We start from the raw sequence: 16388 nt of genomic DNA, 5'->3' as shown, positions 1-16388 counted from the left end.
TCAAGCTTCAACTCTCTTTCCATGGCAGTCTTCATCTAATTTAGGAGTATGACTGAAGGACCTGTATATAAATTTAGCTCATATACACAGCAATAAAAATCCAGTCAGACACTTCTTCAGTGTTTTCTTCAATGTTCCTAAACATTTTTCTCAAAACACTTCAATAATTAAGTACACAAAAAAGACAGAATATGCTTGCTTAGCGAAATTACTTTTTCTGTGTACAACTAGGTCAAGAGATCTTATCACAAAAAATGGACATTTTAGAAAGACAAGACTTATGAACTAACTGATAAGAAATTGGTGGGATCAGTATGAATATTCAATGGCTGTAAGTTGGCCATTTCTGTGATCCCAGGAAAGAAAAAGCTCTGCTGAAAAGAGGTATTTTGCTAACATCCAGTCTATGCTTTCAAACTTCACTTGATACTAGGAATATTATCACTCTGAGAACTGAAGCAGGTTCAGCTGCTGAATGCAATATGGCAAGGACTATGGATATGGTGTTTAGAAGTGCCAACCTGATTAAAATCCTAACACTTTTTTTTTTAAAGGAGATTTTCTAAGACTAAACAGATTCAGAAAAAAACCAAGATTTTCTTTGCAAAAACAGAACAAATAAAATAAACTTCAAAAACTGCATTCAGTGGCCTAAACTGGATTCTAGCAACAGAGCAAAAGTCTCTGCTAACTCACAGGGCAGCAAAAATTCCATCAACTGGCCCTGATATGTGATTTTAATGAGCACTTAATTTTAAATAGTTACTAATTGAGCTGCTCTGTCTTTATCCCCAACATATCTATTATTTTTGCAACAGGGAACACTTAGTGGTTATGGACTTGCACAAACTGAGGGAAAAATTGGACAAAATGTTCACATGAGAAACGACAGTATGAACTGATGAGCTGGGAAGAAGAATGCACAGCAAACAGAGAAGCAGCTTGGGACTCACCATGGGATAATTTATCATTTAGCTTAATTGTTAGCAATCATGGAACACTATTTAGGAGTTGTATCTGCAGCCAAGACTGTACAAATCTGCCAGTGCTGAGGGGGAAAGGCAGCTCTGCACGTGCTGCCCCCCAAGCCAACTCCAACTCATTATCTTTTTCAAGAGAAGGGTGCTCACAACTCACACTGTTCTCTCTAAACATGCATGAGGCTCCCCTGTTGGAGGGAGGAGGGCCCCCCATCCCATCAGCTCAGGAACCCCTTTCTGGGGGCACACACCTGCCCTCAGACAGGTTTCCATCCCACACAGCAGCAGCCAAAGGCTGACTGTAGCTATTGAGAGGTAGATGAAAAGCATGGAAAAAGGCCAGAGACAGAAAATCTCATTTCTCTGAGAGTGAAACCAAAAGGAATCATTCCCACAAGCATGAACAGACAGTGGAATAAGCCCATTCTAGTGTTTGTTTTCCTGTCCTGTCTTCCCTTTACATTGCTGATTTATTTTCCCTGCAGAACTGAGAGGCAGCAGAAATAAGGCCTTCATGACTTAATCTTTTTGAGTCTAAAGAATATACTAATTGCCCAATTGCCAGTGATTTTTTTCACAAAAGCCTTTTATTCTCATTTCCTTCCCGAGAGCAAAGCAAGCAGCTGGTTTAGAGCAGAGCAGAGGCTGGGGCTTGGTGCCAGCTGGAGATGATCATTCACTGAAGCCTCCCTTCCCATGTACTACTGCCTGAAACACTTCCTATCCCTTCTAAAAAGGCATGGCAGAACCTCTCCAAGGACACCTCAGTCTTCCTGCAGTCTTTAATGCCCCTAATTTCTCTTACTATGCATTGAAAGTCAATTTTCAACTGCCTCCTTGAGGCACCTAAGCTGGGCTGCTTGCCCAGCTGCATCATCACACCTTCTGCAGGGTACCTGGGCCACCAGGTATTTCTGGATATCGTGGCCAACACAGGTTTTGGGTCCCAGATGATTCTCCACAGGTTTCAGAGTTTTATAAAAGCTTAATAAAAGATTTTAAAATTTATTTAAAAAAAAAAAAAAAAAAAGTAAAAATGTACCACGACTTTCAGGACACCACAAACCATGATACTGTCCCATACTGTGCAGAGATCTGTATGGCCAGGAAATGCTGGAAAATGACCCAGGCAGGAGAGAAGGGACAAGATCAGAAGGCGAGACAGAGCTGGCACCAAGGCCAGTATTGACCCAGGGCTCACTCAGCTCATGTTACCCTTCACTAACAGCAGCAGGAAAATGCTTTATCTGACAGCAAGGCACAGAATTTCTTCTGCTTCGTGGAGGAGGGAAGAGATAAGGGTTGAGAATATTAGAAATAACTTGGCCACAACTCCCTCTGGATTTGGGATTTACCTTTGTAAGATGATAAGGACTACAGAAAATGCAGGGCTCCAAAGAAGCATATGCAAAATTATACACATATGTACTCAAAAGCTCACTGATACTGAATGACTATGTATTTTTAATGTAAATAATCATATGTAATACGATAGTTTATATATGAAGGTGTCTGTGCACACACACACACACATATATATATATGCATGGTTCTCTCCTTCTAGTATTTAATGATAGTTTATTTGCTTAGAAGCTTTACACCACTGTTAATATTGCCACTATACAATTACTAAAAAACTGTTATTTGCCTATAGTGGTCGCCCAAGTTTTGAAAACCTGTACTTATTTTAAACACAGAAAAGGCCAAATCAGAATTTCTATATTCTGTTTCCTCATACTAATTATATTGATTTTACCTACACAGTAATATCAAATATTGCTGCCAAAATTGAAGGAATTCTCGTTGACATAGCTCAACTTTCAAGTTAGACTGAATCCTAATAAAATCATTCAAAAATTTTACTTTTTTGGAAAGATAAAAGAGAGGTATTCCCCTTTCTCTCAGCACACATTACTTACACCAGACATACCTTGTTCTTTACCATTGCACACGGTAGTGATGCCATTTTCCACAGCACCTTCCCCATCTGAGCTTGGCCTCTCAAATGACAGCTTCTGCAGGGGCAAAGAGATCAGCTGACATACAATGTTTGGATCTTCATAAAATCAAATGTCACAAGTCCCTTCAAAAATAGACTTACTATGAAAGAAAACACACTTTCAAGCTCTCATCCACTTGGAAGAGAATTAGGAGATAGTGAAAACTTAAGTTTTAGAGGCTTTAGAAAATCACAGAAACAATAAAATAGTATATATTTCAAAGTGTATTAAAAATCAGTGCAATATTCATAATTCACCATATGTATTTCTAGACTCTAAATGTTGCAATTAAGAATTACATGTACCAGATATGAGTAGGGTAAAAGCTGTATCTTTAAAAATGCTTCATACATTCATTTGCAATTACAACTTAGCAGAAAATAGTGTAATCCTACAAGGTCCTCCAGTATTTTCAATATGTGCAAGAAAGGCTTTTGAAATAAATTCTTAGCACTGACTATTCTGTAATGGTTAGGCATGAGGTCTGGGTTGATGTAGATAGAGCTTATGACCAGTTTTGATGACCACATTACTCAGAAGTGGTGAAACCATGAAGCAGATGTGTAGATTATCACAAGAAAGAATAGATGACCAGATAAACTACTGCTTTTCACGGCATGCATTTTAGAAATAAACCCTATTTGTCAAAAACTTTAAGTTGCTTTTTCAGTATTGCGCAGGTGTGTGCAAACAGGCAAACACAACACTTCTGCCTGTGAAACCAGGGCTGCCCCTTGCCATCAGGATCTAAGTGGTGAAGCCCCTGTCAATGGGATTTTTAAGCAGGGGCTGCAGAAAGAGTTGCTGATATGGATGCCTTAATGGGCAGGGGCTTAAACTGGTGCCAGTAATGCACCAATCATTCCCTGCAAAGCTGCTCACTTCCCTAATTCCTGCTCTCACATCCTGCTGAGTCAAGGCAGGGGAGTAGCCAAGCACCACGTGTGAGTAGCCAAGTTTCTCTACTGAGACACGAATGCTTGGAAGAGTCTGCCAAAACAGTGACCTCAGCATGCCCAGGGAGCTCTTCAAGGACTCAATTCCCCAAAATAAGAGACTTTCCCTTAAAACCCTGGTATATCTTCATCTATTCTTCCTCAAGAGTGACACCCCACTGGCTGCTTGCATTTGTTGCAGCCCATCTCTGCATCTCAGCACAGGTACCAGACCCATTAATCTGCACTCTGCCGTGGCTGAGGAGAAGCTGGACCCAAGCCAGCCTGCTCCTTGTTCATGGCTCTTTGAGTAATCACCAGGAATTTTGCATTCACCATTTTGGTAACTTTACCTTTTCCAGCTCCACTTTGTGTACTGGAGAACTAGACAACGGCCCATCAGAGTCTACAGCTCCTGTACAGTTGCTGCACACATCTTTTATAACCTTAGGAGACAAGGCAAAACTTATTAATTATTCATAAAATACCAATCAGAGAGATTAGAAATTATATATGGATGTAAAAGGAGAACCACACTGACATCTACTAGGTTGGCAGGGGTCAGGCAGGCTGACACTACAACAACTTCTCCATGCTCCCTCTCTAAGTCATTTCACTTGACTTAGAGGAGACTTCACTTGACCTGAAGGAGACATAAAGTCTGGAGGTGGAAGGTTTCAGTTTCTAAGCAGACTGTGCTCCAAGGCTCTCCTAAGAGAAGAAACCAATAGAACTGCTGATTTCCATGAGCTAATTTTGCAATATGAACCGAGCTGACACCACCAAACTAATTTCATTACAATGATGAGAAAATGGGATCCAAGGTACCTCAAGCCAGTACACAAGAGTTTTGTATAATACACTACACATTTGCTCTTTTTTTGCTACCAGAGAACTAGTGAAGTGCTGGTTAGCTTAGAGTTAATATTTTGCACAGTGGTATTTTTGGGGCATTTTTATATCATAATTGCACATTTATACAAGAGTTAAAGGTCAAAGTAATTGTAAATATGTTTGTAGCAAACGGAAATGGCACTTTCTGTTCTAAAAAGTTAAAGAAAAATCTTGAAGTGGGAATTTGCTGGTATTTTGATAGAATTTCAAGAACTTAAAAACCTGAAATTACATAAATGTAAAACTACACAATGAGTAAAGATGCCTGATGATTTCCCATGGCCATAGCTAAGGGTTTTATCTCTTGTGAGGTTACCACCAGCCCATTATCATCCTGAAACTGCTTGTGCTGATGAGAACAGGCTCTTGATCCAAGCTCATGCTGAGTTTGAAACTGAACAATTTTGATGAGGAAACTGCTAAAAAGCAAAGGATGGCACCAAACAGTCCTTTCCCAGCATTTAAGCTCCCCTTAAGGGTGAAGCTAAAACAAATCAAATGTTTATGGGCTTACAAAGACCCTTATGCTACCCAGGAGCACATCATAAATTACAGGCATTGTACACCATAAAGAAAGGAAGAGCACCAGCCCCATTTTACAGAGGAAGAACCCAGGAACAAAAGGATGATGTCAATGACACACAAAAAAACCTAAGCAAAGCCGGGAAATGAACCTACATTTTTATTTCTGAGCTAGAATCTCAACACACTTCAGCATCTCTTCCTGACTGTCTGACCTACCCTACATTTTGTTCCAGAAACAAGAGCAGCATTTCATGGCACTTGGTGTCCTTTGTGACACAAAATGTAGATGTATCTGCAGCAGAGCACCTCAGAGTTAAGAAAAGCCCTGAACTCCCCAAAATCATGAGATTTTTTCATGTGTCTGGTTTTTTTTTCCAATCCCTGGTCCTCAGTATGGTGTAAATACACTGCTATTTTCTTCCTAGGGAAATGTGACTGTACAGTTTCTGGGAACATTCATTTCTGTCTCCTGCATGACCCTGATTCAATGGCTTATGTTTTCAGCATCTGCTCACACCACACAGTTAGTTAATTCTGGCAAAGGCAGATTGTAATGGGAGTTACAGACAGAACAGAGGGAAATGATTTGGCAGCACTAACTCAATGGTATGTGCTAAGTCATGCACTCAAGTAAATCCGGTTCTTATCATACCCCACATATTTAAGGAGAAGCTGAAGTGCTTAATTGGGCTGTAATTAAATTTTGATTAAAAAATGACCCATTGTCAAAAGGGAGTTGGTGGCAGGATCTAAAGTAAATGCAAATTCAAGGGTCCAACACTTCATTTGGGTTCAAAAGGTTTGCTGGCAAAGACTTGCTCATCACCTTCTATGTGCACTGTAATTGTGTTCAATGCACAGCACAAAACTCATCCTCCTCCACCTCACCAGGATGAAATGTCTTTAATATGTAATGGTTGCCTGGATGCACTCTCTGTAATTACATTTGCAGACAGCTGCCATTAAAAATCTGGTTTTCACATGCATATAGCTTTAGCTCAAAATTTTAAGGATAAAACATTCCACCAGTATTGCCAACTTGCATAATTTCAATCACAAGACTCAAAAGTTCTTGTCAGTTTTTTCTATGTTCCATCTTCTGGAGCCATATGAAAACAAAAGATTACTATTTTCATTAAAAAGTAATTGTGAGTGAGAGTGAAGAATGGAGTTCAGCAAACTTTTAGCCATTGCAATGAAATGCCTAAAAAATATGAACAAATGTATCTCAGTAGCTCCAAAAACAGAAAAGGGAAAAAAAAGGAATCCCCAAAAGTGTTATTTTTAATAAAATGGCACCATGTGGAAGGATGCACTGAGAATACCTTATAATGGCAAATATCCTATTATTACCTTACGTTTTGTCACACATTAGGGAAAGGAAATAACTCCCTTTTTCTCACCACAAATGCCTTTGTACATTACATGTACACACACACACACAGTGTGATCTGCCAGGAAAATCAAACTGACATCATAAACAGACTATCTATTCAAATATTTAAAATCTATGAGCAAATGTAACCAGAAAACTGAAGACCCTGTATTTCTTTGGATAGCCTCAAAACCAAATGCATTTAAAATAATCTTTTGTTATTCCATGGCAAGAATCTGAAGTACCACAATTACCATTACCATGTTACGATTAGCAGACCTGGAAAAAGCTTCTGCAACCTGAACTGTATTATTATTCCTTATTTATAGAATTATAGAATCATTTAGTTGGAAAAGACCCCTAAGACAAAGTCCAACTGTTACCCAGCAGTGCCAAATGCACCACTCAACCATGTCCCTAAGTGCCACATCTACACAGTATTTTAAATACCTCCAGGGACTGACTCCACCACTTTCCCTGGCAGCCTGTTCCTTTCAGTGAAAGAATTTTTCCTGGATATCCAATCTAAACCTCCTCTGGTGAGACTTGAGATCGTTTTCTCTTTTCCTGTCACACGTTACCTGGGAGAACAGACTGATCCCCACCTGGCTACAGCCTCCTTCAGGGAGCTGCAGAGAACACAAAGGGCCCCCCTGAACCTCCTTTTCTCCAGGTTAAACAGCCCTAGCTGCTCCTCATCAGACTTGGGCTTTGAACCTTGAATCCTCAGGTGGATCAGGATATAAATCAGAGTAGAGCCTTGAGGGCAGTGACATAAGGCACAGAGGAGAAATATTTGTAGGTAGGAAGCTGGAAAGATTCCCTGCCCTGAGCCGTGGGTGAAGTCAGTGGAATTTCTGCCACATGGTGTGTCTGGAATACTTCTTTCTTTAAAACTATCTTACTACAGAAGCAGTAATATTTACTATAAAAAAGTTCATACCTGCATACACCTACAAATTTCTGTGATTCTTGTATCTTATTTTAAAAGACACACCAGGACTGGAGGCAAAATACTTCCTCAACATTTATTCAACATGTGAAGTCAGAAAAAGTAAATTAGATTCTTCTGGCTACTTTAAAGTTCCAAGCTCCAGATAAAAAGCCCTGGCTCTGGAGTAAAACCAGAAAGCCAGCTGCTTGTCAGCCAGCCCCTGCCACACAGAAACCAAACAAATTACGAGTAAAAGCACATTTGTAGATAGTTCTTATGGCTGATCTCTTTGGGACCTGTTAAGGACTAAGACTCAAAGTTGTCCTGTGCTTGAGGAGCTTGCAGACCTCTCTCCTGGTGGATATATAGATGAGCTCAAGATACAGCCTCCCTACCACAGGGATGTGATCACAGCATTTTGTATCACATGGAACTCCCATGAGAAGCTCACACTTTTAATATGATCGAGCTCAAGACAGAAAGCTCACAGCCTGACTGCACATTTGCTTTACTTTATGTAATCAGGGTAAAAATCCAGCCAGCCACCCACCCAGCTGTCCCCTCTGCCCACATGTTTTGCAAATACTGGAATTGCTGGGAATGGGATGGGCTGTGTCCCTTGGCTCTGCCACTTAACTCTGGAAATAGGAATATGGCAAAGCTGAAATCTGCCTAAGTACAACACAGCACAGGGAAAGGGTTTGGCTCCAGCTGTAAGTCAGTATTTCCCATTCCTGAAACACTCCTTTTTCAGTGCTGGAAGAGTACTGATTTTCTGGGACTCTCTGTCATTTTGGCATGACTAAATCCTCATTTTCTCCTTCTTGTGGACTGTTTCATATGTTAGTGTCAATACCCTCCTCCTTAGGAGAGCAGCAAAACTCCTGTTAGTGTTTTGCACAGAAGAAATGCCCCAAGGACTTCACCTAGAGGAAAACCTTAGGCAGGAAAGGTCCCATCACAACCTATGCTTTAAGTGTTAGAAAGAAACCCCCTTTACATTCTGTATTGGAAAGCATTATTTATCCCTTAACCTGGAAAGATTAATCTTTCTGCCTTGCTGCCATTTGTCTGAGCAAAGTGAGGATGAGATTCTGGCAGCCCAGCAGTCAGTAAGCCTGTCCTTAGTGCCTGTGCATCCCCTTAGACACACTTTTCTGGCTTACTCAACCAAGACAAGCCCTGTATCACTTCTCCTGAGTTATTGCCATGAAGTCCATTGCCATTTAAGGCTGCTGGACCAGACAGAGCCCAGGGAGGAGACACTCCCCAGAGGCTGGGGAGGGTGGCAGGAGGCACTGCTGCTCCAAGGGCAGAGGTGCCCTGTGCCAGGGGGCTGCATCCCCAGCCTGGGTGCTGAGGTGATGCTCATGGCACTTCAGGCTGTGAGTCTGAGCTAGGTGTGATGAAAATGATTTTCCATCCAAAGCTGTGAGTAGGAGAGAGGAGGAATAAATAATATCTAGTGGTGAAAGTCCCAGCCCTCCTGGGTTCTGCTCTGACTGTGACAGCTTGCATTTGTGATTTTAGCCAGGAAACCCAAAAAAACTTATCACTGAGAAAACAAGTAAATAGCATGTTTGTGGTTCTGTATTCATGGGTGGGTTTGCTTGGGTTTTTTTAATTTACATCTACATCTGGTTCTTTTAAATAACGTATTGTTTTCCATGGTGCTGGTCACACACACACACTCACACACTCACACAGACTCTGGCTCACAGCCAAGCTGGGATCCTCCAGCTCTGCCCACTGGCAGAGTCCTGCAGACTGGTCAAAACTCCCACGTGCAGTCTGGTCTGTCCCCTCTGCAGGTGAGGCCCTAAATAGCTCTAATGCAAACTGACTGACCTTGCTGTGACTTGGACTGAGGTATTTCAAACCATCTGATTGAGATGACAGGGGTGCAATTCCTGGGAGGTTTCATTTAGTTTGCACAGCCTTTGCTGCTGGTGATGATGGGCAGTGGAGAAAGAACCTGGCCCGACTGCCTGGGGTCACAGGACATTCTTTGAGTTTCTTACAAATTAACAAACACTGCATGGAAATCACTAGTGCTAAGTATACATCCCCAAAACCACTTTTTTTAGTCAGTTTTAGGGCTTGACCATTCAGCACTTGATTCTACTCAGCTACAAAATGCAGATAACAACCTCTTTCGGGAGCATTACATAAGCCAAGAAAGAAATGCTTGAAGTGTTGAAGATCTCTAGCTGGAGATTCCCATAGAAAGCAAAAGCAGCCACACACTGTTTACAGTTACAAGCTCAATTTTATGCTGATATAAACTGGCTAAAGAACAGCTCTGTCACTAGTTTACTCTTCAGTAAAACTGTCCACATAAAGACTGGAGGCCAGAAGTTACTTCATTACCTTCACTAAACTCAGGACAGTGAAAAAAAAGAGATATTTTCATAGACTTTCATAAGAGATAACATGCAGTTAATCAGAGAGAAAAACTGGGTAGGTGAACCAGCTAAACAGCCCTACAAGGAATGCTGCAGAGCCTCTGGGTGACTGGATACAGTCCCAACCATGATTTTATTCTCTCTTCAGGGCAAAATATCCTCCTTATTATGACAAGTTCAGAACTGGCTGAGCATTGTCAAAATGATAGATGAAGCAATGTCTCCTTATGGCTGGAAGATTCACTGCCCAATTACAGACCCTCAGCTGGAGAGATTGCTGCACAGTGGCAGAGCACCAGAAAATGAAGAGGAGTTAACTAAGGGTGCCTAATGTTAGGGAAAAATGAAAATCAAGGCCACTCCTCCAGAATGACAGATTACACCTCATGCATGATAAATGAGAAATACAATTTTGCAGGAGGAATGTCAGGAGGAAGAGAAGGCCTTGGGACCAGGCACTGTGACCATTTCCTTCTTCTACCAGTTTTCTACAACAAGTTACCTCAACTTAATTTCTTTGGCATCCATGTATTTCTAATACTGAGTGCAGTTTTCTGTGGCCTCGTCTGAGGCTTCTGCACACAGAGCACATTCATCTGCACAAATGAAGCCACTGAACAAGCATCTTCTTGTAAGGTCATGGTCTTTTTGTTTTTAATGCAGCATTTCCCAGGGATGCTGACAAATAGGTGTAGGCTTACCAGTCTGTTGGATGTGCTGAGACAAACAGGAAAGTTTCAGACCTTACTTGACCACAAAAGGGTGCACAGATGCACATATGCTCAAGCACGCATGGAAAAAGATCATTTTTGGGTCAGAGTGTGTGACTACACACATTTTTTTCATGTACATTTTTGTGGGAACATTTTAGGACTCAAGTCTGGAAAATTCCACCACTTTTTGTTGCCCACCATATTACTGAGATGGTCTCAGCTCTAGCCTGAATTTATACGAGCTTTGCTCCTTCCTCTGAAATCTTGACAGGCTCTTTGGTGACATCAGCTCTCTGTTTTCATCAAGCATTTGTTAGCTGGTAAATCTGAAACTCCCTTTGTGGTTTCCAGTCTAGACTTCCATTTGCACTATGTTTATCAGCTGGGGCTTTTTTGGTGTCATCTTTACAAAAAAAAGGGTCTAAAGTATTCTGCATCAATTTAGAATTTGTCTTCCAATAGATATTTTAAAATTATTTACTTGATAAACATATTCTGTACTGATTTCATACATGAATTGGAAAAAAAAAATTTATTTAGCTTTCAAAGGACCATCTGATCTCCAAAAGCATTTTGAGCTCTTTAGGATCAAGTGTAAAGCTTTAATGTGACAGTGAACATTTGAATTCATGAGAACCCATTGCTCCTGGGTGATACTCTGCCTCAAGTGGCACACACTGGTGTAGTATCTTTGACCAAGAAGGCATCTTATGCTCTAAAAATGTGGTTGCAGAGTTCTTTCTCATTGGCAGTCTCTGGACCTGTCCATTTTATTAACTACAGAAATCACATGTAAGGGACAGAGCACTGGGAAGGACCCTGGCCCTCTGACTGACAAGCTAAAATCTCCCAAGAAGCAGTGACCTCTTTCATAGTGTAAGCATGTCCTACACAAAGCCACACATGATTTTTAGAAGCTAATTTTTGGTAAGGCTTGAATGATCCAAACATAATTGCTTATATAATAATAATAAAAAAATCTTAAATATTGGTGTATTTTCAAAAATACAGAAAGCAAAGCTTATTTTATTTCTCCAAAGGCCACACTTCTTTTGGAAAACGCTGGAGCTGTTGCAAGAGCTGCACAGATCATTTCTGGTTAGCTGTGGGAAAGGCAATTTCTGCAGAAGCAAAGGGCTGAAGCAGCACTGAGGACTTGGAAGTTGAGTAGAGTAACACTGCCATGTACTTGATAGATTTCATGAATAGAGAGCTTTGCAGCATGAGGGAGCTAAATAAAGTGCTGTCAGACTGTCTCCAAATGCTTTGCAGACACACAGAATACACAACTGTGTGAACATGCAACTGCACAAAATCCCTCTTTTTCTTCTCATTTTGAAGCAGCAGGAATGCATCTGGGATGTGGAAAAATCTAGTACTGCTCTGTCTGCCTGTGTGGGGAGGCTTTATATACAATTAAAAAAAATAAAACAATTTTTATGAAAGAACGTCTGATAGATGCCAGTGAATTCAGAATTACTAAATTCAGAACAACACAGGAAATAAGGGTGCAGCTCCTATGATCTAATTACAGCGGAATTCCCTTGGAAGGGAACATGACTTATGAACTTCTCTTCATTCCAATCAGTGGTTTTCAACTGCTAGCTGAACTAGTGGGACACTTGCATGACTTTAAAACTTAGGACAAGATACTGATGTTAGAAGAAGCACAACAAATACATGGCTGGGATTAGTTGCCATTAGAATGACAATAGAGCATTTTCTGAGCTAGGATACAAAGTCACAGCCAAAACCAAACACACATAAACCTCAAACCCCCAAAAGGTATATTCAAATATTGCAAAATAGGAAATTACAGATTAATTTTCCATTTAGTACATTAGCCCACAGCAGAATTTAGACCACTTAAGCTGAATTTTATGTCTCCCTCTTCTGCAGAAAAACTATCTGCCATCAGGAAATTCCTATGTGTTTAATTCAATTGTATTTGGGGAAATACAATTTATTCTTAGAAAAATAAATACCATATAAGGTTAGATCAGAGCACAGCATGAAGAATGCCTGATGAGACTGATGCATTCAGACTTATACATGTATTTAAAAGGCCAGATTTCAAGGTCTTAAAACAGTTGCTACTGCAACTGCAGTGATAGTTTCCCACACTACTTCACTGACCTCCACCTTTGAGACTGGCAAAGGCCAACATAAATACCAGTAATCTGGTTAGGATCTGTAACTGCAGCCCTTGCCTTGGGATTTTCCATGTTTGCAGACACTGAACAGAGAGGAATGGAAGATGACAAAATCCCATTTTCTCTGGTCTGCATTTGCAGGACAAACCACAACAGATGATATGTTGCTAAATCAGAATTAGGAAACTTGAATGGCCTTCAGGAAACTGAAGGGTTTTTCTCCATCCAGAGCAATTCAAACAGGTATGTCCTCAGAGAATCTTCTTTTTAAAAAGGTGACACCATGCCAAAAATGGTATCAGTGCCAGCTGCCTCCACCTGAGGGAATTTGAACCTTCCACACCTTAGGTGTGCCCTAACCACCAAATTGTTCTGAAAAATGAACTGGAGAAGAAGATGGAAGGGAATTTGCCTCCTCTCTTCTCTGTGCCAGATTATTGTGCTATTAGCAGTGAAAACCATCACAGCAGCAGCACTGGGTTAACCCTGAGGAATTGCTGAAGTCTGTGTTCCTGCAGTCCCAAATCAGATGGGATTTAAGTGGCCTGGATTTGTGTGGAAGTTGTTGTCTGTGTCTCAGTTTGTACACAGCCACTGAGCAATGCCAACACTTTGTGGGTAGAACACTCCTGGTCAGAAAAGCCCCCTTACCTTTAGCCACTGCTCTGCCTGCTCTTTGCTCTGCACTGCCAGAACCAGGGCATCTGCTCCTTGGTGAGAGATTTTCAGCTCATGCTTCTTCTTTTTGCTGTCTTTGGGAATATAGGTGATACTGCAGTCATTCAGGAACAGCTCCATCTGGGGCTGCTGGTCCTTGGAGCTTTTGTAACACTAAATAAACATAAGGGAAGTTCCAGAGTTAGATATTATCCTTCTGAATCCTGGGGGGAATCTCTTATTACTTAGAAATGCTATATTTCCAATTAATAAAATTGTGAATATATTTTACACATCCCTTTACCACACACCACAGAGTTCAGCCAGAGCAAACTCATCCACTCTGTAAAGCAAAATTATTTCCAGACTGACAATGACAGATGCCTTTTATTGCAGGACAGGTACAACACATGGAGAGCATTAAGTGTCTCTGCATTATCCTCATAAGTCAATCTTGACCTTGGCCAGGTAGGAAGAGGGTGATTTAGGATAACTCACATGTAGCAGCAGAATAAACTTGTAACTTTTAAAGCCCAGATGTTTACCTTGCTCTCCAGTGACAGGCCAGCATATGAAGGCAAATCTCCATCAGTGCCTACACACTGCAACTGCAAAGACACTGGCACATGCCTTACTCACCTGTTCATTTTCTTGAGATAAGTAAAAAAACTTCATGGAAAGTGGGTAAATTACACTTTTTCAGTTAATACAGTCGAATAGTCCCTGCACAAATTTCCATGCTACTTCATTTTGTAAGCTCCTGACTACAATGATGTACTTCCATGTCTTCCCTCCTCAGTAAATGCTGTCAAGGAACAGCCAATTCCTGCTGGGTCACTGATGGCCTGTTCCCTGTTGGAAATGGTGATCTGAAGACAGAGGGCTCCCTCTTTACATCACTTGTCCTACAGACCCAATCTCCATTCCCACCTTCCAACCCATCAGTACAGCTGAGGCTCCCCAAGACTGCAGAACAATGTTTAAGTTTCCATATGAATGCACAGTTATTTTATATACTTATGTAAACTGTGCTTTCAGTCATACAAATAAGCACTAAGGCTGAAAAGACATCTGATACTAGAGGGGTCTCTGACAATCAAAAGACTAACTAGTATCTGCATACAAAGAATAGCTGAGCATTTATGTGAACAGAGAAAAGCACATGAACTTCTGCATGTCTGCAGCAGTATCCATGCCAGGATGCAATTGTCTGGAAGAAAATGGATCAAAGTATGCTGTAAACACTGCAAGTCAGGCTGAGCAAATACAGCCAACTCTAAACCAGACTCTGCAGATCACTGACAAGCCTTCCCTCTCCAAAGCCCATTACACCAAAGTTTCTCCAATTTGGTCACAGATTTTTCATTTGAAACATTTAAAAAATACTAAGCTTTCAAGCTATGAAATCTTGAAGATATACAACATTATTCACTTTAAGAACCAATAAACAGCTTGTAATTCCTTTTATATTAATCTAAATATTTTATTCAAAATTATACATTGCTAAAACTGAAGTATGTATATATTTAAAGACTTTAAGTGAAAAATGAGTCCCTAACGGACTTTAAGTGAAAAGTAATTCCCTACTAAAAGTTATTTCAAATGTCTAATTCTAATTAAAATATTTTTGTTTTATGATGACAGCTGCATTTATGACTAATCCCTAAAAACACATATTTGTTTTACTTGCATATCTCATAAGTTAACTGTCCAAGTCCTCCTTCAAACAATAAACCAATCTTGTGTAACTTGGTCGTTAGACTCCTATTGTGACTTTTATTTTCTTAATCCCCATTATAGAATTACTGAAAGACGATCCCTATAAGGAAAAAAAAGCACTTTTTGGACCACACATGTGGGTAAAGGAAATGAAAATATAAAAAATAACATATTTTTATATGGAACAATAAATGTAATTGTAGAACAAATGCTGTATGACTTCAGGGAAAAAATTGTTTCTCTGTTTCTTCCCTTCCTTTCTTCAAGCTGTTATCAGATGGTCCTGAAACCTGATATGATATTGATATATGGTGATAAAAATGTGCATTAAGGATAATGGCATTATAAGATTATAATAAAAGCTGAATCAGAATGAACTTTTTTTTAACATTTAAATACAGGAGGGTACAAAAATTAAAGCTACTGCAAACTAGCAAATTCATTCCAACTGTATTTTCAGAAATCCCTGACCTCCATGTCATATCCTGCTACTTTCTATATTGCCATAAGCACAAATGAACTTGGAAAGTGAACACACCTAAACTACACTCTACCACTGTAGAACAGAGGGGTTCTACAGAAAATGTTCCATGACTTGTTAATCAGTTTTTACCACTTAGGATAGTGCAGTAATTGCTATGTAATGAGGTACAATGGCTGCAAGGACTGTATCAGAAGGCAGGAGCACCGAGGAGCCCAACTTATTGATTGATATAAGCATTAGTTTGCTCATAACAACACACAGTAAATGCTTCCCTCAATTAAGGTCTCTTTTCAGAAAACAAAAATACATCTGTGAGCACATAATTCATGGAATCTTTCACTGGTGCCTCCAACCAGAAAGAAGCATAACAGATTTGCTTAAGGAATAAATACATCCACTTGTTTCTGTCCCTTTTATAATGCAGCTGTGCATCATGTGAATACTGCCTCATAATTACTGCAGAACAGATGGCAAAGGTTTAGTTTAAAGTGTGTACATTACCACAGCATATGCTGCCAAGCAAATTCTCAGTCCAACAAGGGACTTTTCTCTCCAGCAGTCTGATCCAACAGTTCACACACAGAGCTCCCTATGAGATTTTTTGTCCGCAGGGA

General features: G+C 40.2%; 1 protein-coding gene across 1 annotated transcript in view; it reads right to left on the bottom strand.

The window, feature by feature from the left end:
- AFAP1 (actin filament associated protein 1) overlaps positions 1–16388 on the bottom strand; it is a 110170-nt gene that overhangs the window by 23249 nt on the left and 70533 nt on the right. Inside the window, exons 6-8 of the mRNA XM_084204245.1 lie at positions 13566–13745; positions 4269–4361; positions 2911–2995 (exon numbers count right to left, since the gene is read on the bottom strand). Of these exons, the coding sequence (XP_084060371.1) occupies positions 2911–2995; positions 4269–4361; positions 13566–13745 (358 nt within the window). The remainder of the gene's footprint in view (positions 1–2910; positions 2996–4268; positions 4362–13565; positions 13746–16388) is intronic.

The sequence above is a fragment of the Fringilla coelebs genome (assembly GCF_963513975.1).
Source record: "Fringilla coelebs genome assembly, chromosome: 4".
NCBI classification, from domain to species: Eukaryota; Metazoa; Chordata; class Aves; order Passeriformes; family Fringillidae; genus Fringilla; species Fringilla coelebs.
This window is presented reverse-complemented; position numbering and strand designations above follow the sequence as displayed.